Here is a 27,809-nt window from a genome sequence, read left to right on the forward strand (position 1 = left end):
GTTTTATGCATCATTCATGATACGATAAATTACTAGATATATGTATGAAAATTCTCATGGCTCATGAGATGCACTCCATGCATTTCGATGATATATTCACCAGAAATTATAGGTATTTCAGGTATACTATTTATTTACGCCTACGATTGTCACAATGAACTCGTTTCAACCAAAAACTACGTTTCATATTTTCTTTATGTATTCACTACCCCCGAATATGAAAAAAGTGATAGATCAATGTATATTCGGGTTACTTTTTTCCGGTGTTCAATTTGTTATTATAATATAGACAAAGTGTACAGAGAAATGCAAGTATAAATGTATAAGGTTTTATTATTCAAAAATAAATATCTACAAATCACAGTTTTCTTATCTTCCATTATCAACCAGGAAACCGATGACTTAATATTAGTAATAACCACCTTTAAAAGGGGAGGTGATTATTGAAAAATGAGGGAGGTTTGCACACGTGTTCTCCCAAACACCTGTCGAAGCAACACTTATCGAGGCCAGCACATTTGTAGTCGTTGGAACAGGTATTGGGGGGACCATGGAATCGTGGGCATGTGGGACGGACTTGTGGGCAATTGAGGGGCTTGGTACCAACAGGTGTCTCTGGTTCATGCACCGTCTCGCAGCAGTAGGCTTGACCCTCCGGAGTCTTGCACCAATATCTGCATTGGCTTGGGCCATTAGAGATTCCACCTCCGTTAATACCACTACCACTGTGGATTCCACCACCATGGATTCCGCCACCACTGAAACCGCCGCCGAAGAGGCCAGCTCCGTGGACCCCAGCGAAGCCTCCAGGAAGGAATCTGTTGGATCCTTGTCCACCTCTACTTCGGTCTACACCGGCGGAGACGGCCACCAGGAGGCAACACACAATCACGGATTTGATGCTCTGCAAGAGGAGATAAGGGAATTATCCATCATGATGCATATTGGGTAATAGTTGCTAAAGTATATCTGGCTTTGTAGCTCTGCAAGAGGAGATAACGAAATTATATATAATGGTATATATTGGTTTACTGTTATATATATGTATATATATATACATATAGTTTATAGTGAAGATCACAACAGAATATAAACAAATATCTTTCAAAACAGTCGAACATATAACACAGTGCATCTTGCAATAAGTACTCACATTCATTGTTGTTAGAGTATAGCTGTGTAATGTGGAGAGTGGAGGATAGAATGTCGCTTATATACAGGAACTGGTGGCCGACCCCCCTCCCCCGTACCTCTTCACCACGCCAGTCGGGATATCCCAAGCCAGCGGCGTGACTTTCCATGTATCGTGTCTGGTTTTCCAGCTCACTTCTTGCGAAATACGTCGACTCGATTTTTCATTGATGATGATCAGTGACAATGATAAAATGTATAGATGGAAGTAGAGAAAGAAAAAATCAGCGCTTAATTAGAAAATATGAGTCAGCTATACAAAAATGGCATTTCACAAAGAAAGGACGATTATCATTATTTACTTATACATCTACCAAAATTTATCAAAACAGTCGCCGCCTCATGCAATCACGGGGGAGGAGAGAGGAAGGGACGGCAAGGGTGTAAGCAGCAAGGAATGACTGCAGGAAGAAGGAAGAAGGGTAAAGTGGGGGCAGGGTGTAAGGAGAATTGAAGGAGGAAGAGAGGGAGGGAAGAAGGATGCAAGCAGGATAGAAGGAGAGGGAGTGTACAAGTAGCATTTGAAGCAAGGATGGATTAAGGGAGAGAAGAGAGCACAAACAGAAGGGACGAAGGCACATAATGAGGGGGGAAGGGAGAGAGGGAAGAGTATACAAAAGGAGAGGGGTGCAGGGATGGAGGGAGGGATGGAGGAGGAAGACGGCAGGGAGGGGGGAGGGTGAAAGGAAGGGTTGCTAGGTATTTTCCAAACTCTATGACGTCACACTAACCAGTTTCTACATAACTATGAAGTTTTCTGTCTGGTTTAACATGTGCTGCTGCAGCAGATTCATATCACACTACAGTATTTCGTTAGAAACAGAATCAGGATTTTAACTTCCACTTCACAAATAACATACAGATGTAGTATTATGATAAAACATCCTCGAATCAATTAAGAGAGAAGTGAATTCGTGTTCCTAGAGTTGTGTGATAGCCATATATCTCCATGTTTACAAAAATTTAATCAAGAACTACCCGTCAACTCAAATGAATGAATTAGAAAAAGATATTCCTGAAGATGGCAACACTTTACGCGAAGACCTGTTCTTTATTCTGTGACGTCACTGTGACGCCACCTAAATCCCAATGTTTTTTTCTCCGGCTGAACTCACTTGCTCTGTTGTTGCAACTTTGTAACTTCTTTGTTTTCTTAGTATTTGCATGGACAAAATTATATGAGCATATGTAAACATTTGTGTATTCACTAACCCTTTTATTGCTATCGAAATAGCAGTTACCAGAAGTGAAACCATTGCTTGTAATATTATGTGTTTTACAATAAGTTATGTTTTTATGGTAGGTTAAGATCAGTGCACTTCATATGAATGTTCGGTTGATTATAATCTATAAGGAGGGGTTAAATAAAAGCAAGGGATAAATACATACATAAACACACACACACACACACACACATATATATAAATATATATATATATATATATATATATATATATATATATATATATATATATACAGTATATATATATACAATATATATATATATATATATATATATATATATATATATATATATATATACATATATACATATATATATATACGTATATATATTTTTGAAGGGTATTTCATTTGGTGTTGGTTTCACATCAATCGATGCTTCTAGCCGCTAGCTGATTATTTGCTTGTTTGTTTTGCTGTGTGTGTATTATTTGCGCGTGTTAAAGGAATTTAGTTCTCACACCGAAGCAGTGACGATGACTTCCTGTGGAATTTATAAAGACCCTGGTACCCATAGTAATGAACTCCATGAACGAACCAGAGATAAGAGTTCCATTTGTAAGCTCAAGCTCCACAAATCCCATCACCTGTACAGGCAACTTTCGGCGCCATGGGCTCGCTTATATACGACTTGTCAGCCATATTATCAATTCACTTGATTCCCTTGTAAATATTTGTGAATATACAATTGGCTTATGAAAGCACGTTTCCTTTATTCCCCGAGTGGCTAAATCAACCATCGATCATTCCAAAAGAAACAGAAAGGGGCTAAAAAGACCATACCAAACAGAAACCCTTGACAATATCATATATAACCAGAAACCCCTCATTAACAATAACCTTTGAAAGGGGAGATGATTATTAAGAAGGGTAAAAGATTATATATATATATTTCTTTTTTTACAAGATACTCTATACAATCCTCTGAGATCTGTTGTTAAAACAGGGATCGAAAGAACAAACAGGCATCAGAAAGTTGAGTATTCATTAAGCATTCATAGATTTACTATAGGAAAATAGCATTGTCAAATCACAGCTTTCACATCCTCAAGATAACCAGCTTGGAAATTGAAAATGTTTGATGAAAAACGTTCATGCGTGCGTTTTTGAAAACACGGAAATGCAAGTATACACGGATACGTATACTTAAATCTCCATGTATCCCTAATTTAATTTATTCAGGAAACTGCTCATAAAAAGAAGTGTTTATGCGTCATTCATGATACAGTAAATAAGTAGTATTTTTTCACGGCTTACGAGATTTATCAGAAATTATAAGTATTTCAGATGAAGATAAAATTCATACGCATATAATACATACGCACTGTAAAGATATTAATTCTCTTTCACACTTATATTTGTCACAGTAAACTTGACTCAACGAAAAACTTAGTTTTTTTGGTGCATTTACTACCCTATCTGATAGATCAATATATTCGCATTACTTTCTTTCCAGTGTTCTATTTCATTATCATAATGTAGACGAAGGGACGAAAGAAATGCAAGGAAATATAAACATATAAGGATATATTATTAAAAAATAAATATCTACAAATAACAGATTTCCTATCTTCCGTTTTCAATCGGAAAACCGATGGATATTTATTAACAATAACCAACTTTAAAAGGGGAGATGGTTATTGAAGAATGAGGGAGGTTTGCATACGTGTTCTCCTAAACACCTGTCGAAGCAACACTTATCGAGGCCAGCACACTTGTAGTCGTTGGAACAGGTATTGGGGGGCCCATGGAAACGTGGGCATGTGGGACGGACTTGTGGGCAATTGAGTGGCTTGGTGCCAACAGGTGTCTCTGGTTCATGCACCGTCTCGCAGCAGTAGGCTTGACCCTCCGGAGTCTTGCACCAATATCTGCATTCACTTGGGCCATTAGAGATTCCACCGCCAATAATAGCACTACCACCGTGGAATGACATACGGATATAGATTATGATAAAATTCCTTCGAATTAGTTAAGAAAGAAGTGAATTCGCATTCAAAAAGTGGTATGACAGCCATATATATCCCTACTTAAGATTAAATTAATCAAGTATTACTCGCAAACCAAGTCAATGAATTAGAAAAAAGGAAGAGATTCCTGAAGATGGCAACACTTGACGCGAAGACCCATTCTTTATGCTGTGACGTCATTGGCCACAAACTTGATGACTTGACTGTGACGACACCTTCTAAATCCCAGTATTGCTGTTTTTCCCCGGCTATCCTCCCTCCCTCTGTTGATGTAACTTTGTAGCCTCTCTCCTCGTGTTCTTGATATTTGCATGGGCGATAGTATATGAGCATATACAGACATTTATACATTTACTAGCTCTTTCATAGTTTTTAAGATAGTGATAACCAGAGGTAGGGGAATCTCCATCGAAACAAGTGCCCATGACATGAGTTTTACTTCATTCAGAATACAGTAAATCAGGCTTTTATGGTTGGCTATAATATATAACGAGGTATCAAATAAAATGGATTTATATACATACATTAATATATGCATATATACAGTAATATATACTGTATATATATATATATATATATATATATATATATATATATATATATATATATATAACGATTTAATATTGAAAATAAATATCCAAAAATCACAGCTTTCCTATTTCCCGTTATTAACCGAGAGCCCATTATTAATAATTTCCTTTCATAGGGGAGATAACCTAACATAACCCAAGATATTCTATACAATCCTAGGAACCTGTTGTTAAAATAGGGATCAACTTAACAAACAAGCATCAAAAAGTTCAGTACTCATTAAGCATGCATATATATATATATATACTATAAGAAAACATTGTTATAACACAAATTTCTCCCCATGTTATCAGTCGGAAAATCCCATTCATTCTTTGCTCGAGATAACCAGAAATGGAAAATGTTTGCTGGAAAAAATGCGTGTTTCTTAAAACATGGAAACACAGGAATACATGGATACGCATACTTGAATCGCCATGTATTCCTGATTCAATGTATTAAGAAAACGGTGCCTATAAAAAGAAGTATTTTATGTATCACTCTTGATACGATAAATTAGTAGTAAAATTTTCGAGATTTTTCAAGGCTGATAAGACTCACAAGCAATTATATGTATTTCAGTTGAAGTTAAAATTCAGACGCATCTGATAAAAAGTGATAGAGCAAAATATATTCGTATTACTTTTATTCCAGTGTTCTGTTTCATTATGATGTAGACGAAGGGAACAAAGAAATGCAAGGAAGTATAAACATATAAGGATTTATTATTCAATAATAAATATCTACAAATCAAAGATTTACTATTTTCCGTTATCAACCGGAACATCAATGGCTCTTTATTAGCAATAACCACATTTAAAAGCGGAGATGGTTATTCAAAAATGAGGGAGGTCTACACACGTGTTCTCCCAAATATCTGTTGAAGCAACACTTATCGAGGCCAGCACACTTGTAGTAGTTGGATCATGTAATGGGGGGTCCTGGAAACGCGGGCATGTAGGACGGACTTGTGGGCAATTGAGTGGCTTGGTACCAACAGGTGTCTCTGGTTCATGCAGCAGTAGGCTTGACCCTCTGGAGTCTTGCCCCAATATCTGCATTGGCTTGGGCCATTGGAGATTCCACCGCCGATAATAGCACTACCACCGTGGATTCCACCACCATGAATACCGCCGCCGAAGAGACCACCTCCGTGGACGCCAGCGAAGCTTCCAGAAAGGAATCTGTTGGATCCTTGCCCACCTTTCCTTTGGTCTACACCGGCGGAGACGGCCACCAAGACCGATGGCTCTTTATTAGCAATAACCACCTTTAAAAGGGGAGATGATTATTGAAAAATGAGGGAGGTTTGCATACGTGTTCTCCCAAACACCTGTCGAAGCAACACTTATCGAGGCCAGCACACTTGTAGTCGTTGGAACAGGTATTGGGGGGTCCATGGAATCGTGGGCATGTGGGACGGACTTGTGGGCAATTGAGTGGCTTGGTGCCAACAGGTGTCTCTGGTTCATGCACCGTCTCGCAGCAGTAGGCTTGACCCTCCGGAGTCTTGCACCAATATCTGCATTCACTTGGGCCACTGGAGATTCCACTGCCGATAATAGCACTACCACCGTGTATTCCACTATGGATACCTCCATCATGAATTCCACCATGGATTCCGCCACCATTAAAACCGCTGCCGAAGAGACCGCCTCCGTGGACGTCAGCGAAGCCTCCAGGAAGGAATCTGTTGGATCCTTGTCCACCTCTTCTTCGGTCTACACCGGCGGAGACGGTCACCAGGAGGCAACACACAATCACGGCTTTGATGCTCTGTAAGAGGAGATAACAAAATTATCGACTCTGATATGTAAAGAATTAGTTGTACTTATAAAACCACTATGACGACCCAGTGTTTAAAGAGTTAAGACAACAGAATTAAAAATTATATATATAAGAAATAGAGCGAAACATAGTTATCATCATATCTCGAAAGATGTACTCACATTCATTGCTGACCAGAGGTGTCTGTGTAATGTGGCGAGTGCGAGTTGCAACCTCGTTTATATACAGGAACTGGCAACTACCCCTCCCCACCCCTCACATGTCTCGCCAGTCGGGATATCCCGTGACGCAACTATGACGTTTTCTGCCAAGTTAAATTCCCAGGGGTCGTTGTTACGTCTAATCATTCTATTGAACCAAACATCGGTTAGTCTTTCTGTTTACATTGATGGTAAAGTTAAAAAGGGCACTGAAAAGAAATAGAACAGTAAGAGGTTTTACAACTAAATGCCTAGATTTCTCATCATTATAATTTTATCACTCGTGTCGGTCATATTTGCACCAATTAATTTTATTAGCTATAATCGATACCATGATTATCTCTAGTGATAGTAGTCCTATTATTTTTTGTATAGGTATTTCCTTTTGTTCATTAGTACAGTAACTATTGTCATCGTTTAAGATTTTCCTTGGTATAAAGTGGACTGTTACTAACATCGCTGTTATCATTATCAATAAGATTATTGTTATCGAGGATTTTTTGTTGCTATTATTCTGATAAATACAAAGAATATAATTATCATCATTACATATACTGTAATAATTTCTTGTCAGATTATACCGACAATAAAATCGTATTGACAGGTAAATGACAGGTTATACAGGTTACTTTTTCACGTGAGAAACTTTGGGCTCGATGACGTCACACTATGTTATAGTATTACACTATATCTAATTCTACAATGGAATGAATAAGCCAATCATATGCATTACAAAACAATATTCCCACATTCATCAGGTATTAAATTGATTCACTGCCGTCCAAAACCATAAGTATACCTTTAGAGTAGACCATCATATATATGTTGGTTTTCACTTCAGAGTAGAGCTATTTATAGCGTTGCCTGTTGCCTGGCTCTTTCAGCCACTATGAAACATGGATTGCCAACGAAAATTCAGTAGATCAAAGGAGAGGGCAGCGATCAAAGAGATTCGATTACTGTTAAACTACAGGAGAACAGGTACGGAATGGGTTAGAATTTGCTCTTTTTTTCCCATAAGCCATAGTAATAACAACGAAATAGAATGCTTAACAGAGTGTGTTTTCCTTTGTTGTTTGAAACAAGACTATGCAGAAGGTGAAATGGATGAAAATTTACCGGCCAAGATACTCTATACAAACCTCCGAGATCTGTTGTTAAAATGGGGATCAGAGGAATAAACAAACATCAGAAAGCTGAGTATTCACTAAGTATTCATAGATTTACTATAAGAAAATAGTACTGTCATATCACAGATTTCACATCCTCCGTCAATAAATATTCCTAATCCAATGTATGCATAAAATTGCCTATAATAATAAGTTTTATGCAACATTTATAATACGATAAATTAGAAGAAAAACGTTTAAACATTTTCATGGCTCGTGAGATACACTTCATGCATTTCGACTTTATATTCACCTGAAATTATATGTATTTTGTATGAAGATAAAATTCAAACATATGTGCCATAAAAATATCAATTCTTATTCGCATCTACATTTATCACAACGAACTCAGTTCCACGAAAAACTAGGCTTATTTACTACCCTTTTTGATTAAAAAAATGATAGATCTATATATATTCCGATTACTTTTTTCCAGTGTTCCATTTGATTATTCTAATCTAGACGAAGGGAACAAAGAAATGCAAATATAAACATATAAGGATTTATTATTCAAAAATAAATATCTATAAATCACATATTTTCTATCTTCCGTTACCAACCGGAAAACCGATGACTATATACTAGCAATAACCACCTTTAAAAGGGGAGATGATTATTGAAAAATGAGGGAGGTTTGCACACATGTTCTCCCAAACACCTGTCAAAGCAACACTTATCGAGGCCAGCACACTTGTAGTCGTTGGAACAGGTATTGGGAGGCCCATGGAAACGTGGGCATGTGGGACGGACTTGTGGGCAATCCAGTGGCTTGGTGCCAACAGGTGTCTCTGGTTCGTGTACCGTCTCGCAGCAGTAGGCCTGACCTTCCGGAGTCTTGCACCAATATCTACATTCACTTGGGCCATTGGAGATTCCACCGCCAATAATACCACTACCACCGTGTATTCCACCAATGATACCGCCACCATGACTTCCACCACCATGAATTCCACCATGGATTCCACCACCATTGAAACCGCTGCCGAAGAGACCGCCTCCATGGACGCCAGCGAAGCCTCCAGGAAGGAATCTGTTGGATCCTTGTCCACCTCTCCTACGGTCAACACCGGCGGAGACGGCCACCAGGAGGCAACACACAATCACGGCTTTGATGTTCTGCAAGAGGAGATAACGAAATTATCTTGATATGTATTGGTTTAATATTGTGAAAGTAAAATTATATCTAATCTATATTCAATCAATTTTACAAGATATGAACATAAACATGCCTCTAAAAACGGTTGATACTATAGTGTATCTTTCAACAAACACTCACATTCATTATCGGTTAGAGGATAACTGTGTAATGTGGAGAGTGGAGGATGCAACGTCGCTTATATATTAGAACTGGAGGCCGACTCCCTCCCCCCTCTTCAATGTCTCCGCCTCGCCAGTCGGGATATCCCAAGCTAGCGACATTAATTTCCAGGTAACGTGTTTAGTTTTTCAGTTCTCTTCTTGTGAAATGCTTCAGCTCGTCTTTTCTTTTTACAATGATGAATGTTAACCTGACATTAATAAACTGTATAGACAGAAATATAGAGAGGAAACAAATAATATAGAAAGGCTGATTATCAGTATTTACCTATACGTCTGCTAAAATCGTTACATTTCGTCCTACTAAAATGTCGCCTCACCCATTGACGGGGGAGAAGGGAATAAGATAGAAAGGGAGGGGCGGGTATAAACAGGAAGGAAGGACGAAAGAAGAGGAAGAGTGCCAGCAGGGTAGAAGGAATAAGAGAGGAAGGGAGGAAAGAAGGAAGGTGTAAACAGGATGGAAGGAGGGGAAAGGTATAAGGATAGGAGGCTGGGAGGGACTGAGTGACTGACTGAGTGCACAAACAGAATGGAAGGTGTCAGGGATGGAGGGTAGGAATGAGGGAAGGGGCAGATAACAGACTGGATAGATAGAGGGAGGAAGGCGGGAGGGGAAGGGGAAGAGAGGGGGGAGGGTGCGAGGAAAAGTTGCTTGGTATTTTCCGAACTCGATGACGCCAGACTAAATAGTTTCTATGTAACTATGCTCTATATTTGGTTAAGCAGATTTGCATACCACTACATAGTATTTCATCAGAAACATATTCAGGATTAAGCATGTACTTTCCGAGGTAAGATACAAATATAATATTAGGATAAAACATCTCAGAATTAATAAAGATAGAACTGAACTCGTATGCACAGCGATGTAATAGTCGTATATTTCCTAATAAAAAAATATAAATATATAATCAAACTCTACGCGTCAACTGAAGTGAATGAATTAGAAAAAGATTCCTGAAGATGGCAACACTTTACTCGTTGGCTTTAAGATCTGTCCTTCCTTCTGTGACGTTGTCGGCCACACACCTTATGACGTCACTGTTTTTTCTCCTGTTCAGTTACTTTTCGGCTATTTTCTCTTAGTTGCTGTAGCTTCGCATCTTCTCTTCTCGTTTTCTAAATACCTGCATGGGCGATAGCATATTACATATATTCATAAATATACATACATAAACACATAAATATATATTTATATAAACATACGCATATGTATGTGTATTTATTAGTCTATCCACACACACACGCACACGCAAACACATATGTAATATATATATGAATGTGTGTTCACGGGCATATGTGTATTTGTATATGTGTATGTATGAGTAGGCGGTCTGATATATACATATATATTTATGTACACGTTTGTATACATGTGTTTGCGCGCACGTGGTTATTTATGTAAACATTTGTATATTCGTTAGCCCTTTCATCGTTTTCAGGATAGTGATAAGCAGAGGGTTGAACGTCTCAGTCAAAGAAATCTCTATCGAAACCAATTCCTATAACATTGTATTTAACGCTATTCATAATGCGATAAAGTAGGCCTTTGTGGTTGGTTGAGATCCGTGAACTTCATATCCATGTTCAGTTTGATTACCATCAAATGCAGTGTTGTACAAATGCAAGGGGATATGTATACCAATTCATTATTGACAATAAATATCTTTAAATCACAGTTTTCCTATTTTCAACCGATGACCCCTTATAAAGAATAGACATCTATAAAAGGGGAGATCATAATCAAAAAGGATAAATGGATGATTTTTTTCCTCTTTATCCAGGTTACTCCATACAAAACTCCGAGATCCGTTATTAAAAAATGGATCATGGGGGTAAACAAACATCAGAAAGCTGAGTATTCCTTAAGTATTCATAGTTTTAAGGTAAAATAGTATTATCAAATCATAGATTTACCTAATAAAAAATTGATAGATCAGTATATATTCAGATTATTTTTTTCGCATTCATTTTCATTATCATAATTTAAAGGAAGGGTACAAAGAAGTGCAATGAAGTATAAACATTTAAGGATTTATTAATAAAAATAAATATCTACAAATCACAGATTTCCTAGCTTCCTCTATCAACTCCGATAAGTCTTTAATAGCGATAACCACTTTTAAAAGGGGAGATGATTATTGAAAAATGAGGGAGGTTTGCATACGTGTTCTCCCAAACACCTGTCGAAGCAACACTTATCGAGGCCAGCACACTTGTAGTCGTTGGAACAGGTATTGGGGGGACCATGGAATCGTGGGCATGTAGGACGGACTTGTGGGCAATTGAGTGGCTTGGTACCAACAGGTGTCTCTGGTTCATGCACCGTCTCGCAGCAGTAGGCTTGACCCTCCGGAGTCTTGCACCAATATCTGCATTGGCTTGGTCCATTGGAGATTCCACCGCCAATAATAGCACTACCACCGTGGATTCCACCTCCATGAATACCGCCACCATGAATTCCACCAACATTGAAACCGCCGCCAAGGAGACCTCCTCCGTGGGCGCCAGCGAAGCCTCCAGGAAGGAATCTGTTGGATCCTTGTCCACCTCTCCTTCGGTCTACACCGGCGGAGACGGTCACCAGGAGGCAACACACAATCACGGATTTGATGCTCTGCAAGAGGAGATAAGGGAATTATTCATCGTGATGCATATTGGTTTATCATTGTTGAAGTAAAAGGATATATGATTTATAATTAAACAAATTTATAACAGGATATGAATATCAAAATGGGTATAAAACAGTGTAACATGAATACTGTAAGGCATCTTGAAAATAGCTCTCACATTCATTGTTGCTTAAAGGTTAGCTGTGTAATGTGAAGAGTGGAAGTAAAACGTCGCTTATATACAGGAACTGGCGGCCGCCTCCCATCCCCATCCCCGACCTTTCCGGCTCGTCAGTCGGGATATCCCACGCCAGCGGCACTTTCTGGTTTCATGTTCAGTTTTTCATTTCGATTTTTTGCCAAGTACTTTGATTCCTCTTTCATTATTTTCGTTGATGGCAGAGATGAAATTAAGTGGTAAACTGTAAAGATGACAAGCGAAAACGTCAGCTAACAGTTTCATCAAGGTTAGGGTATAGAGAATTGGCGGAAGTCTGTTTTACACGTGTAGTTTCAGTTCAGTCTTAATTCAATTTAGATAATGAAAATGCTACAAGCCAGCGGAAAAAAAACGGAAGCACGGTTCTTGACATTGGCAACACTCCATGCGATGGCCACTAGACTTGTATTTTCCTCTGTGACGTCATCAGCCATGTGCTCAGTAACGTTGCCTTCCAGAACCTGTTCATGCCCCCCCCCCCCTCCCTCCCCCTCCCCCTGTCTCTGTCTCTGCTGCTTTCCCACTTCCTGTTTTTTTTTTTTTTTTTTTTTTTTTTTTTTTTATATAATAAGCTAATAATTCATTAATCACTAAATAATACATTTATACCAGAAGATTGAAGAAAAGAACAAAATGGAAGTAATATTAAGGAAAATAATGGGTGGAATCTAATAACTTACGTGTACAATGTTATGCACACATATATATTTATCATATGTTTAGCAGTATTAGTACTACTGTTGTATTCATCATCATTCAACAGGTGTTAAAAAAAATGTATGTAAGCCTCCATAGCTTCCCCATAATAGAAATTATCATTATTGCTATTATTATTATTATTATTATTAATATTATTATTATTATTATTATTATTATTATCATTATTATTATTGTTATTATTATTATTATTATTATTATTATTATTATTATTATTATTATTATTATTATCATCATTATTATTATTTTACAAATGTTTCCGCAATAGTTAAACCCTATCTTGCAACAGAATAAAAACGCAAGTTGAATCTGAAAGGTAAAAGACTGATGACAGGTTGCAAGATCAACGACATTATCACGATTCTTCCGTGGAGAGCGTGGAAGGGAGCGTGAGAGGGAGGGAGGGAAAGGAGGAAGTGTAAGAAGGGTGGAAAGAGTCAGGGTGGAGAAGGGAGGAATGAAGGGTTGGGTGTAAACAGGAAGAAAGGACGGAAGGAGAGGAGGGGGGATGCAAGGAGGATAGAAGGAGGGTGGTGAGATGGGGACAGGGACGGAGGGAGGAAGAGGGAGAGGAAAGGAGGAAATGAAGGAAGGGGCGGGTTACAGGGAAGATGGATGAATGGAGGAAGGCAGGCAGGAAGGGGAAATGTGCGTATACGTCTATACGAATATGTAAACACGTGTTTTTACAAGACTTTTCATAATTTTGAAGAGAGTGATAACTAGAAGTGGGAAAGTCTTAATCAAAGGAATCTGCATTGAAATCCTTTTGTCTAATATGTATTTTACGCCATTCACAATACGGTAAAGGTAGGCGTTTATGGTTGGTTGAGATCAATATAATTCATATGTATGTTGAATTTGATTATAGTCTAGATGTGGGGATTAAACAAATGCAAGGAGATATCAATATATAAAGATTTATTATTAAAATATAAATATCTATAAATCACAGATTTCATATCTTCCTGATATCAGCCGGAAAACCGATGACTCCATATTAGCGATAACCACCTTTAAAAGGGGAGATGGTTATTGAAAAATGAGGGAGGTTTGCACACATGTTCTCCCAAACACCTGTCGAAGCAACACTTATCGAGGCCAGCACACTTGTAGTCGTTGGAACAAGTTGTGGGGGGTCCATGGAAACGTGGACATGTGGGACGGACTTGTGGGCAATCCAGTGGCTTGGTACCAACAGGGGTCTCTGGTTCATGCACCGTCTCGCAGCAGTAGGCTTGACCCTCCGGAGTCTTGCACCAATATCTGCACTGGCTTGGGCCATTAGAGATTCCACCGCCGATAATACCACTACCACCGTGGATTCCACCAATGATACCGCCATCATGAATTCCACCACCATGAATACCGCCGCCGAAAAGGCCACCTCCGTGGACGCCACCGAAGCTTCCAGTAAGGAATCTGTTGGATCCTTGTCCACCTCTCCTTCGGTCTACACCGGCCGAAACGGCCACCACGAGGCAACACACAATAACGGCTTTAATGCTCTGCAAGAAGAGATACGGAAATTATACATCATGATACATATTGGTTTAAAGTTAAATTTAATTATATATAATGCATAGTCAAGTTCACAACAGAATAAGAACATCGAAATGTCTTTGGAAACGGTAGAACATTTATAGTGAATCTTACACCAAATACTCACATTCATTGTTGGTTAGAGTATAGCCATGTAATGTGGAGGGTGGAAGATGCAACGTCGCTTATATACAGGAACTGGTGGCCGACCACTTCCCACCCCCCTTCCTCAACCTCTCAGCCACGCCAGTCGGGGTATCCCATGCCAGCGGCGTAAATTTCCATGTAGCGTGTCTGGTTTTGTAGTTCACCTCCACTTTTCTTTTGTCACTGATGACGAAGATCAAAGCGACAGTGACGGAATGTATAGATGGAAAGAGAGAATAAAAAAGTCAGCTAATGGGAAAAGAAAGAGAAGGAAGGAGGGTGCATGCAGGATGGAAGGAGGAAGGAGGAGAAGGGTACAAGCGGTATAGGAGGCAAGGATGGGTTGCGGGAGGGAAGAACAAAAACAGAATGGAAGGAAGTAGTGAATGAGGGGGAAGGGAAGGAGGGAAGAGTGTACAAAGACAGTGAATGGAGATAGGGGGAGGGGAAAGGAGAAGGGTACAGGTTAGATGGGAGATATCAGGGATGGATGAAGGGAATGATGGAAGGATCAGGTTACACGCAGGATGGATGAAGGGAGAGAAGTCAATTCGCATTCTGAGTGTTGTGATAGCCATATATTTCCTTACTTAAGATAAACTTAATCGAGCATTACCTGTCAACTCAAGTGAATGAATTAGAGAAAAGGAAGAGAGACTCCTGAAGATGGCAACACTTTACGCGGAGACCCGTTCTATATTCTGTGACGTCATTAGCCACAAACTTGACGTCACTGTGATGACGCCTTCTAAATCCCAATGATGTTTTTTCGCTGGCTATTCTCCCTCCCTGTATTGTTGTAGCTTTGTAACTTCTCTCCTCGTTTTCAGTATAACGTTTTCAGGATAACGATAACCAGAAGAGGAGAAAACGTCAATCAAAAGAATAACCATCAAAATCGTTGCCTATAATATCATGTGTTTTACTCCACTGACAGCGCAGTAAATTAGGCCCTTATGGTTGGTTAAGATCAAGGCACTTCATATCAATGTTGAATTGATTATAATCAATTAGGAGGGATTAAATAAATGCAAGGGATATATGCATACGTACAATCGTGTATATATATATATATATATATATATATATATATATATATATATATATATATATATATATATATAAAGAGTTTTTCATTAGGTGATGGTTTCACATCAGTTAATGCTTCCAGCCGCCGGCTGATTATTTGTATGTTTGTTTTGTTGTGTGTGTGTGTTCGTTTGTGCTTGTGATAGGAGTTTAATAACCCCAACATGGACGTTCATTTTGCTCCGATCTTCTCGGCTGATCACATGTGATTGCATCAGTTTGGACGATCTCTATATATGTTATATTGACTTTTATTAAAAACTCATGTCTACCATATTTTAACATCTGTGGAATTTACAAAGATCCTGTTACCCAGTTCCATTTTCAAGCTTAAGCTCCACAGACCCCAGCACCTGGACAGACGCAATCTTCGTGCCACGACTCCAGGCGCCTCGGACTCGCCCATAAACGACTCGTCAATTATATTATCAATTTATTTATGTTTCACTTGTAAAAATATTTGTGAATATACAATTGGGTTATGAAAATACGTTTCCTCTATTCCTGGAGTGGCTAAATCATCCACAGATCACTCCAAAATCTAAAAAGACACACACACACAAATATGTGTGTGTGTTTGTATGTATAACATAATGAAAATAATCTACAAATCACAGCTTTCCTATTTTCAATTATTAACTGGTAACCAATGAACCATTATTAACAATAACCTCCTTTAAAAGAGATGATTATCAAGGATAGATTTTTTTTCTCTGTACAGTCCTCCGAGACCTGTTGTTAAAACAAGGATCAAAATAATGAACAGGCATCAAAAAGTATTCATTAAACATTCATAGATTTACTATAGGAAAATAGTATTATCAAATCACAGCTTTCACATCCTGCTATTAATCGGAAAATCCCATTCATTCTTTGTTCAAGATAACCAGCTTGGAAACGCAAGTATACATGGATATGCATACTTAAATATCCATGTATTCCCAATGTAATACATTCAGAAAACAGTAAGTTATATGCTTCATTCCTGATACAATATATTAGTAGTAAAAATTTTGAAAAATTTCACGTCTCATGAGATTCACCAGAAATTATATATATATATTGCAGATGAAGATAAAATTCATACGCTTCAAATACATATGTGCTATAAAGATATTCATTCTTATTCACATTTATTCTTGTCGCAATGAACTCGATCAGTATATATTCGGATTACTTTTATTCCAGTGTTCTATTTGATTAGTATAATATAAACGAAAGGAACAAAGAAATGCAAGGAAGTATAAATATATAAGGATTTATTATTCAAAAATAAATATCTACAAATCACGGATTTCCTATATTCCGTTATCACTCGGAAAACCGATGGCTCTTTATTAGCAATAACCACCTTTAAAAGGGGAGATGATTATTGAAAAATGAGGGAGGTTTGCATACATGTTCTCCCAAACACCTGTCGAAGCAACACTTATCGAGGCCAGCACACTTGTAGTCGTTGGAACAGGTAGTGGGGGGACCATGGAAACGTGGGCATGTGGGACGGACTTGTGGGCAATCCAGTGGCTTGGTACCAACAGGTGTCTCTGGTTCGTGTACCGTCTCGCAGCAGTAGGCCTGTCCCTCCGGAGTCTTGCACCAATATCTGCATTCACTTGGGCCATTGGAGATTCCACTGCCACCGTGGATTCCACCACCATGGATACCGCCACCATGAATTCCACCATGGATTCCGCCACCATTAAAGCCGCCGTTAAGGAGACCACCTCCGTGGGCGCCAGCGAAGCCTCCAGGAAGGAATCTGTTGGATCCTTGTCCACCTCTCCTTCGGTCTACACCGGCGGAGACGGTCACCAGGAGGCAACACACAATCACGGCTTTGATGCTCTGCAAGAGGAGATAAGGGAATTATCTATCATGATGCATATTGGCTTATCCTCGTTAACGTAAACGGATATATAATATAATCAAACAAGTTCAGAACAAGATATTAACATCAAAATGCCTCTAAAACGGTCAAACATAAATGCTATAGCGCATCTTGTAAATAGCACTTACATTCATTGTTGCTTAAAGGTTAGCTGCGTAATGTGGAGAGTGGAAGTACAACGTCGCTTATATACAGGAACTGGGGGCCGCTTCCCTCCCCCCTCTCCCCAACCTCTTCGCCTCGCCAGTCGGGATATCCCACGCCTGCGTCACTTTCTGGTATCACGTTTGTTTTTTCATTTCGGTTTTTGCCATGTACTTGGATTACTCTTACCTAATTTTCGGTGATGACAAAGATGAAAATAATAGTGATAAAATGTAAAGATGGAAAGTGAAAAAGTTTGATAACAGGAAAATCTGTTTTTTATTAGATATTACCAGTCTGCGGAATTTCTTACCATTAAAATGAAGCTTTGATGGTCAGCTACACAAAACTGGCATTTGAAACAGAGGCTGAGTATCACTATTTACTCCTAACTTCTACTAAAATCGCTACCGAAAGTCACCTCCCTCAATCACGGCAATCTTAATCTTCACTTCTTTTATCATAGTGTCTCCTCTAAATTAATTTCATAAAGGTTAGGGGATAGAGAATCACAGAAGTCTATTTTACACGTGCAGTTTCTATTCGGTCTTAATTCAATGTAGATAGTAAATATGCTACAAGCCAGCGAGGCACGGTTCTTGACATTGGCAACACTCTAAGCTCTCGACTTGTATTTTCCTCTGTGACGTCATCAGCCATGTGTTCAGTGACGTTGCCTTCCAGAATCCTGTTTATGGCCCTCCCTCCCTCCCTCTCTCTCTGTCTCTTCTGTTTTCCCACTTTCATTTTTTTTAAAGATAATTAGCTAATAATTCATTAATCAGTAAACAATCTATTGGTACCTGAATAATAAGAAGAAATAGTAATGTTAAGGAAAAGAAACAAAAAATAATAGGTGGAATCTAATAAGTTACGTATACATTGTTATGCATCCATATGCACTCATCATATTGTTAGCAGTATTAGTACCACTGTCATATTCATCATCATCCAACAGGTGTTCAGAAGAACAAGTATGCAAGCATCCATCGCTTCCCCATAATAAGACCTGTCGTTGCATAGAGAGGGAAGGGAGATCAAGAAGGAGAATAGGGGGGGGGGCAAGGGGATTCAAATAAGTTGCTAGAGTATTGAACTCAATATTGACAGAAATACAAGCCGATGGAGGAGAGATGTTCCGTCGCAATAGTGAATAAAGGAAAAAATTATTCCAGACGATGGAAACGCTTTATGCACTGGCCGTCAGGCTTTACACTGTGACGTCATCAGCCATGTGCATAGTGACGTTGCCTTCGAAATCTCTGTTTATGCTCTCTCTCTCTCTCTCTCTCTCTCTCTCTCTCTCTCTCTCTCTCTCTCTCTCTCTCTCTCTCTCACTCACTCTCTCTTTCTTCCTCTCTTTGGCCATTTCTTTCTTTGGCCCTCTCTCTCCCTCAGGGTTACAGCGTTTTCAAGACAGAAGTGGGTCCCAATTAAAGGAATCTCCATCGAAACCAATGCCTATAACATAACATGTTATACGCCAATCAAAATGCGATAATGCAGGTTTTTATGGTTGGTTGAGATCAATGTACTTCACATTAATGTTCAATTTGATGGAGGCTGATCTAGTTGCAGGATTAAACAAATTCAAGGGATATACATACATATATATATATATATATATATATATATATATATATATATATATATATATGTATATATATATGTATATATATATATATATATATATATATATATATATATATATATATATATATATATATGACAATTTATCAATGAAAATAAATATCTACAAATTTTGTTATTTTTCGTTATCATCTTGAAACCGATAATCCCTTATTGACTATATTTACCTTTTAAAGGGGAGATGAATGTTAAGAAAGATAAATGGATGATCCTTTATTTTTACTCAAGATACTCTAAACAATAAGGGTCAAAGAAACAAACATCAGAAAGTTGACTACTCATTAATTATAATAACATTCTCAAGTCAAAGGTCTCATGTCTCGTCAATACATTTTTCATTCTTTACTCGAAATAACCAGTTCTGAAATGGAATATTTTGCTGAGAAATATTTCTGCGTGTTTTTGAAAACATGTAAAAGCAAGTATACACTGTATGTATACGCTTATGAAAATCACCATGAATTCCAAACCCAATATGTGCAGAAAACAGACTAAAAGTGTTTTATGCATCATTCATGATACGATAAATTACTAGATATATGTATGAAAATTCTCATGGCTCATGAGATGCACTCCATGCATTTCGATGATATATTCACCAGAAATTATAGGTATTTCAGGTATACTATTTATTTACGCCTACGATTGTCACAATGAACTCGTTTCAACCAAAAGCTACGTTTCTTATTTTCTTTATGTATTCACTACCCCCGAATATGAAAAAGTGATAGATCAATGTATATTCGGGTTAATTTTTTCCATTGTTCAATTTGTTATTATAATATAGACAAAGTGTACAGAGAAATGCAAGTATAAATGTATAAGGTTTTATTATTCAAAAATAAATATCTACAAATCACAGTTTTCTTATCTTCCATTATCAACCAGGAAACCGATGACTTAATATTAGTAATAACCACCTTTAAAAGGGGAGGTGATTATTGAAAAATGAGGGAGGTTTGCACACGTGTTCTCCCAAACACCTGTCGAAGCAACACTTATCGAGGCCAGCACATTTGTAATCGTTGGAACAGGTTGTGGGGGGGCCATGGAATCGTGGGCATGTGGGACGGACTTGTGGGCAATTGAGGGGCTTGGTACCAACAGGTGTCTCTGGTTCATGCACCGTCTCGCAGCAGTAGGCTTGACCCTCCGGAGTCTTGCACCAATATCTGCATTGGCTTGGGCCATTAGAGATTCCACCTCCGTTAATACCACTACCACTGTGGATTCCACCACCATGGATTCCGCCACCACTGAAACCGCCGCCGAAGAGGCCAGCTCCGTGGACCCCAGCGAAGCCTCCAGGAAGGAATCTGTTGGATCCTTGTCCACCTCTACTTCGGTCTACACCGGCGGAGACGGCCACCAGGAGGCAACACACAATCACGGATTTGATGCTCTGCAAGAGGAGATAAGGGAATTATCCATCATGATGCATATTGGGTAATAGTTGCTAAAGTATATCTGGCTTTGTAGCTCTGCAAGAGGAGATAACGAAATTATATATAATGGTATATATTGGTTTACTGTTATATATATGTATATATATACATATAGTTTATAGTGAAGATCACAACAGAATATAAACATCAAATATCTTTCAAAACAGTCGAACATATAACACAGTGCATCTTGCAATAAGTACTCACATTCATTGTTGTTAGAGTATAGCTGTGTAATGTGGAGAGTGGAGGATAGAATGTCGCTTATATACAGGAACTGGTGGCCGACCCCCCTCCCCCGTACCTCTTCACCACGCCAGTCGGGATATCCCAAGCCAGCGGCGTGACTTTCCATGTATCGTGTCTGGTTTTCCAGCTCACTTCTTGCGAAATACGTCGACTCGATTTTTCATTGATGATGATCAGTGACAATGATAAAATGTATAGATGGAAGTAGAGAAAGAAAAAATCAGCGCTTAATTAGAAAATATGAGTCAGCTATACAAAAATGGCATTTCACAAAGAAAGGACGATTATCATTATTTACTTATACATCTACCAAAATTTATCAAAACAGTCGCCGCCTCATGCAATCACAAGGGAGGAGAGAGGAAGGGACGGCAAGGGTGTAAGCAGCATGGAATGACGCAGGAAGAAGGAAGAAGGGTAAAGTGGGGGCAGGGTGTAAGGAGAATTGAAGGAGGAAGAGAGGGAGGGAAGAAGGATGCAAGCAGGATAGAAGGAGAGGGAGTGTACAAGTAGCATTTGAAGCAAGGATGGATTAAGGGAGAGAAGAGAGCACAAACAGAAGGGACGAAGGCACATAATGAGGGGGGAAGGGAGAGAGGGAAGAGTATACAAAAGGAGAGGGGTGCAGGGATGGAGGGAGGGATGGAGGAGGAAGACGGCAGGGAGGAGGGAGGGTGAAAGGAAGGGTTGCTAGGTATTTTCCAAACTCTATGACGTCACACTAACCAGTTTCTACATAACTATGAAGTTTTCTGTCTGGTTTAACATGTGCTGCTGCAGCAGATTCATATCACACTACAGTATTTCGTTAGAAACAGAATCAGGATTTTAACTTCCACTTCACAAATAACATACAGATGTAGTATTATGATAAAACATCCTCGAATCAATTAAGAGAGAAGTGAATTCGTGTTCCTAGAGTTGTGTGATAGCCATATATCTCCATGTTTACAAAAATTTAATCAAGAACTACCCGTCAACTCAAATGAATGAATTAGAAAAAGATATTCCTGAAGATGGCAACACTTTACGCGAAGACCTGTTCTTTATTCTGTGACGTCACTGTGACGCCACCTAAATCCCAATGTTTTTTTCTCCGGCTGAACTCACTTGCTCTGTTGTTGCAACTTTGTAACTTCTTTGTTTTCTTAGTATTTGCATGGACAAAATTATATGAGCATATGTAAACATTTGTGTATTCACTAACCCTTTTATTGCTATCGAAATAGCAGTTACCAGAAGTGAAACCATTGCTTGTAATATTATGTGTTTTACAATAAGTTATGTTTTTATGGTAGGTTAAGATCAGTGCACTTCATATGAATGTTCGGTTGATTATAATCTATAAGGAGGGGTTAAAGAAAAGCAAGGGATAAATACATACATAAACACACACACACACACACACACATATATATAAATATATATATATATATATATATATATATATATATATATATATATATATATACAGTATATATATATACAATATATATATATATATATATATATATATATATATATATACATATATACATATATATATATACGTATATATATTTTTGAAGGGTATTTCATTTGGTGTTGGTTTCACATCAATCGATGCTTCTAGCCGCTAGATGATTATTTGCTTGTTTGTTTTGCTGTGTGTGTATTATTTGCGCGTGTTAAAGGAGTTTAGTTCTCACACCGAAGCAGTGACGATGACTTCCTGTGGAATTTATAAAGACCCTGGTACCCATAGTAATGAACTCCATGAACGAACCAGAGATAAGAGTTCCATTTGTAAGCTCAAGCTCCACAAATCCCATCACCTGTACAGGCAACTTTCGGCGCCATGGGCTCGCTTATATACGACTTGTCAGCCATATTATCAATTCACTTGATTCCCTTGTAAATATTTGTGAATATACAATTGGCTTATGAAAGCACGTTTCCTTTATTCCCCGAGTGGCTAAATCAACCATTGATCATTCCAAAAGAAACAAAAAGGGGCTAAAAAGACCATATCAAACAGAAACCCTTGACAATATCATATATAACCAGAAACCCCTCATTAACAATAACCTTTGAAAGGGGAGATGATTATTAAGAAGGGTAAAAAATTATATATATATATTTCTTTTTTTACAAGATACTCTATACAATCCTCTGAGATCTGTTGTTAAAACAGGGATCGAAAGAACAAACAGGCATCAGAAAGTTGAGTATTCATTAAGCATTCATAGATTTACTATTGGAAAATAGCATTGTCAAATCACAGCTTTCACATCCTCAAGATAACCAGCTTGGAAATTGAAAATGTTTGATGAAAAACGTTCATGCGTGCGTTTTTGAAAACACGGAAATGCAAGTATACACGGATACGTATACTTAAATCTCCATGTATCCCTAATATAATTTATTCAGGAAACTGCCCATAAAAAGAAGTGTTTATGCGTCATTCATGATACAGTAAATAAGTAGTATTTTTTCACGGCTTACGAGATTTATCAGAAATTATAAGTATTTCAGATGAAGATAAAATTCATACGCATATAATACATACGCACTGTAAAGATATTAATTCTCTTTCACACTTATATTTGTCACAGTAAACTTGACTCAACGAAAAACTTAGTTTTTTTGGTGCATTTACTACCCTATCTGATAGATCAATATATTCGCATTACTTTCTTTCCAGTGTTCTATTTCATTATCATAATGTAGACGAAGAGACGAAAGAAATGCAAGGAAATATAAACATATAAGGATATATTATTAAAAAATAAATATCTACAAATAACAGATTTCCTATCTTCCGTTTTCAATCGGAAAACCGATGGATATTTATTAACAATAACCAACTTTAAAAGGGGAGATGGTTATTGAAGAATGAGGGAGGTTTGCATACGTGTTCTCCTAAACACCTGTCGAAGCAACACTTATCGAGGCCAGCACACTTGTAGTCGTTGGAACAGGTATTGGGGGGCCCATGGAAACGTGGGCATGTGGGACGGACTTGTGGGCAATCCAGTGGCTTGGTGCCAACAGGTGTCTCTGGTTCATGCACCGTCTCGCAGCAGTAGGCTTGACCCTCCGGAGTCTTGCACCAATATCTGCATTCACTTGGGCCATTAGAGATTCCACCGCCAATAATAGCACTACCACCGTGGACTCCACCATGGATACCGCCACCATGAATTCCACCATGGATTCCACCACCATTAAAACCGCTGCCGAAGCCTCCAGGAAGGAATCTGTTGGATCCTTGTCCACCTCTCCTTCGGTCTACACCGGCGGAGACGGTCACCAGGAGGCAACACACAATCACGGCTTTGATGCTCTGCAAGAGGAGGTAAGAGAATTATCCATCATGATACATATTGGTTTATCATTGTAAAATCATGTCTAATTTGTAATCAAATAAGTTCGTAACAAGATATCAATATCAAAGTGCCTCTAAAACGGTCAAGCATAAAACTGAAAGGTATCTTGCAAATAGCACTCACATTCATTGTTGCTTAAAGGTTAGCTGTGCAATGTAGAGAGTGGAAGTACAACGTCGCTTATATACAGGAACTGGCGGCCACCTCCCCCTCCCCCTCTTCCCTACCTCTCCGCCTAGGCAGTCGGGATATCCCACGCCAGCGGCACTTTCTGCTATCGTGTTTAGTTTTCCATTGCGCTTTTTGCTAAATACTTCGATTCCTCTTACCTTATTTTCACTGACGACAAAGATGAAAATGACAGTGATAAAATGTAGCGATGGAGAGCGAAAATGTCAAATTACAGGAGAATCTTACCACTAAAAAGTATTTGAAAAAGAAAGACTCAATATTTACCTCTGTTTCAGCTAAAATTGCTACTTAAATAGTCGCATCCCTCAATCACGAGGAAGAAGTCCCTTACACTATTAACCATGCCTTCTTTATTAGTGTCTCCTCTAAATCAGTTTCATAAAAGTCAGGGCAGAGAATCCACGGAAATCTTTTACACGTGCGAAGCTTCAGCTCGGTCGTAATTCAGTCAAATAATGAAAATACTCCATGCCAGTGGAAGCGAGAGAGTCCGGCAAAAAACAAAACAAAATAATAATAAAGATAAAAAATAAATAATGATAATAAATAAATAAATAAATAAAAATAAATAAATAAACAGAAGCAAAATTCTTGACGATGGCAACGTTCCATGCAATGGCTACTAGACTTGTACTTTCCTCTATGACGTCATCAGCCGTGGACTCAGTCACCGTTCCCTTCCAGATCGTTGTTTAAGCTTTCTCTCTTTTTTCTTCTTCCTCCTCCTCTTTCCCTCCTCCTCCTTATTCTCTCTCTTCCTCTCCTCTCTCTCTCTCTCTTCCTGCCCCTAATAACTTTATCAAAAAAAAGAAAGAAAGAAAGAAAGAAAAAAAAAAGCCCCCTCTCTCTCTTCCGTCTCTCAGTAGCTCTTGCTCTCCATCTTCCTATTTTTTTTTTTCGGAAAATTAATCAGAAATTGATTTATTAATTAGCGAATGATATATTGATTAAAACGAAGGGATGAAGAAAAGGGCAAAATAAGGTCAACATTAAGAGAATGCAGAGAAATAAGTAATCTTGAAGGAGTGGAATCTTTAGACATACATCCATTTATGTCATCCACATTTATCATTATGTCTTTAGTATTAGAATCGACGGGTATTTTGAAGAACACGTATGCAAGCCTACGTCACATACTCACAATTACTTCCCTTTTCATAGGCTTATAATCGAATGTGGAGTGAGCGCTTTGTAGATACTTTTTTTTCTAAAATTAATACTTATACAAAAAATCAATTCCTTTATTTCCACACCATAAAGAAATAATCTTAAATGCAATGGACCAATGGTAAGTTATAGGATTAAAGAAAATCCCTCTAGAATATACACTTGGGTGCAAGCAGAATGGAAGGCGTAAGGGGTAGGACGGAGGAAAGGGATAGTGTGAGTGTAGACAGGACGGAAGGAGGGGGGCGGTAGTGTAAACACGTTGGAAGATGGAAGGGAAGTAAAGCTGGGGTAAGGTTCAAGGTGAATGGAATGAAGAATGGAAGAAGGAAAGAAGGCACGAATATAACGGAAAGGAGACAGACAGAGAAGGAAGAGAGGGAGAGGAGAGTGCAAGCAGGATATGTGGCAGGAAATATGAGACAAAAAAAGGGTACAAACAGACTGGAAGGAAATAGTAAGGGAGGAAGGGGGAGAAAAGTGCAAGTAGGATAGGTGTCGGGGATGGAGGGAGGGAGAGACAGGGAAGGGGGAGGTTACAAGCAGGATGGATAGAGAGGGGAAGGTAGGCAGAAAGGGGGAAAGGTACAGTGAAAAATTGTCAGGCATTTTCCAAACTCTGTGACATCACACTAACCATGGGGATCTATGTCTGGTTTAGCATATGTTGCTGCAACAGACATATGTTTTATGTGATTCACAATACGATAAAGTAGGCTTTTATATTTGCAAGAGATCAATGTACTTTATATCTATGTTCAATTTGATTATAATCTAGATGCGGGGATTAAACAAGTGCAAGAAAATATAAATATATGATTTATTATTAAAATGTAAATATGTACAAATCACAGATTTCCTATATTCCGTTATCAAGCGGAAAACCAATGACTCTTTATTAGCGATAACCACCTTTAAAAGGGTAGATGGTTATTGAAAAATGAGGGAGGTTTGCACACGTGTTCTCCCAAACACCTGTCGAAGCAACACTTATCGAGGCCAGCACACTTATAGTCGTTGGAACAGGTATTGGGGGGCCCATGGAAACGTGGACATGTAGGACGGACTTGTGGGCAATCTAGTGGCTTGGTACCAACAGGAGTCTCTGGTTCATGCACCGTCTCGCAGCAGTAGGCTTGACCCTCCGGAGTCTTGCACCAATATCTGCATTCACTTGGGCCATTGGAGATTCCAGTTCCGATAATACCACTGCCACCGTGGATTCCACCACCATGGATACCGCCACCATGAATTCCACCATGGATTCCGCCACCATTAAAGCCGCCGTTAAGGAGACCACCTCCGTGGGCGCCGGCGAAGCCCCCGGGAAGGAATCTGTTGGATCCTTGTCCACCTCTACTTCGGTCTACACCGGCCGAGACGGTCACCAGGAGGCAACACACAATCACGGATTTGATGCTCTGCAAGAGGAGATAAGGGAATTATCTATCATGATGCATATTGGCTTATCCTCGTTAAAGTAAAAGGGTATATAATATAATCAAACAAGTTCAGAACAGGATATTAACATCAAAATGCCTCTAACACGGTCAAACATAAATGCTGTAGCGCATCTTGCAAATAGCACTCACATTCATTGTTGCTTAAAGGTTAGCTGTGTAATGTGGAGAGTGGAAGTAAAACGTCGCTTATATACAGGAACTGACGGCCGCTTCCCTCCCCCCTCTCCCCAACCTCTTCGCCTCGCCAGTCGGGATATCCCACGCCAGCGGCAATTTCTGGTATCACGTTTGGTTTTTCATTTCGGTTTTAGCCATGTACTTTGATTACTCTTGCCTTATTTTCGGTGATGACAAAGATGAAAATGACAGTGATAAAATGTAAAGATGGAAAGTGAAAAAGTCAGATAACAGGATTTTTTTTTTTTAATTCGAGTCTGCATTATTTCTTACCATTTAAATGAAGCTA

General features: G+C 38.7%; 4 protein-coding genes across 20 annotated transcripts; all 4 read right to left on the reverse strand.

Moving 5' to 3' along the window:
• Nucleotides 1-315: 315 nt before the first annotated feature.
• LOC119568233 lies at nt 316-1,203 on the reverse strand. Its single transcript, XM_037916687.1, has 2 exons — nt 1,154-1,203; nt 316-904 (listed from the first exon to the last, which is right to left on the reverse strand). Exons 1-2 carry the CDS (start codon nt 1,157-1,159, stop codon nt 425-427), a joined length of 486 nt encoding a protein of 161 aa, XP_037772615.1. The 5' UTR covers nt 1,160-1,203; the 3' UTR covers nt 316-424.
• Nucleotides 316-27,516, reverse strand: LOC119568228 (trihydrophobin-like). Of its 17 annotated transcripts, none has more exons than XM_037916671.1 (4): nt 17,794-17,822; nt 17,502-17,622; nt 6,244-6,628; nt 316-422 (listed from the first exon to the last, which is right to left on the reverse strand). In XM_037916671.1, the coding sequence occupies exons 1-3, from the start codon at nt 17,797-17,799 to the stop codon at nt 6,246-6,248; spliced, it is 510 nt and encodes a 169-aa protein (XP_037772599.1). In that variant the 5' UTR covers nt 17,800-17,822; the 3' UTR covers nt 316-422; nt 6,244-6,245. The 17 variants fall into 17 exon arrangements, with proteins under 17 accessions (XP_037772599.1, XP_037772592.1, XP_037772600.1 ...); XM_037916664.1 differs by lacking the exons at nt 316-422; nt 6,244-6,628 and adding exons at nt 3,942-4,353; nt 9,027-9,125; XM_037916672.1 differs by lacking the exons at nt 316-422; nt 17,502-17,622; nt 17,794-17,822 and adding exons at nt 24,379-24,478; nt 24,645-24,681 and having other exon boundaries at nt 5,718-6,649.
• On the reverse strand, nt 13,903-14,755 carry LOC119568231. Its single transcript, XM_037916685.1, has 2 exons — nt 14,669-14,755; nt 13,903-14,507 (listed from the first exon to the last, which is right to left on the reverse strand). The coding sequence occupies exons 1-2, from the start codon at nt 14,672-14,674 to the stop codon at nt 14,016-14,018; spliced, it is 498 nt and encodes a 165-aa protein (XP_037772613.1). The 5' UTR covers nt 14,675-14,755; the 3' UTR covers nt 13,903-14,015.
• On the reverse strand, nt 20,273-21,161 carry LOC119568235. Its single transcript, XM_037916689.1, has 2 exons — nt 21,112-21,161; nt 20,273-20,861 (listed from the first exon to the last, which is right to left on the reverse strand). Exons 1-2 carry the CDS (start codon nt 21,115-21,117, stop codon nt 20,382-20,384), a joined length of 486 nt encoding a protein of 161 aa, XP_037772617.1. The 5' UTR covers nt 21,118-21,161; the 3' UTR covers nt 20,273-20,381.
• Nucleotides 27,517-27,809: the final 293 nt, after the last annotated feature.

The sequence above is a fragment of the Penaeus monodon genome, chromosome 43 (genome assembly GCF_015228065.2).
Source record: "Penaeus monodon isolate SGIC_2016 chromosome 43, NSTDA_Pmon_1, whole genome shotgun sequence".
In the NCBI taxonomy this organism is placed as follows: Eukaryota; Metazoa; Arthropoda; class Malacostraca; order Decapoda; family Penaeidae; genus Penaeus; species Penaeus monodon.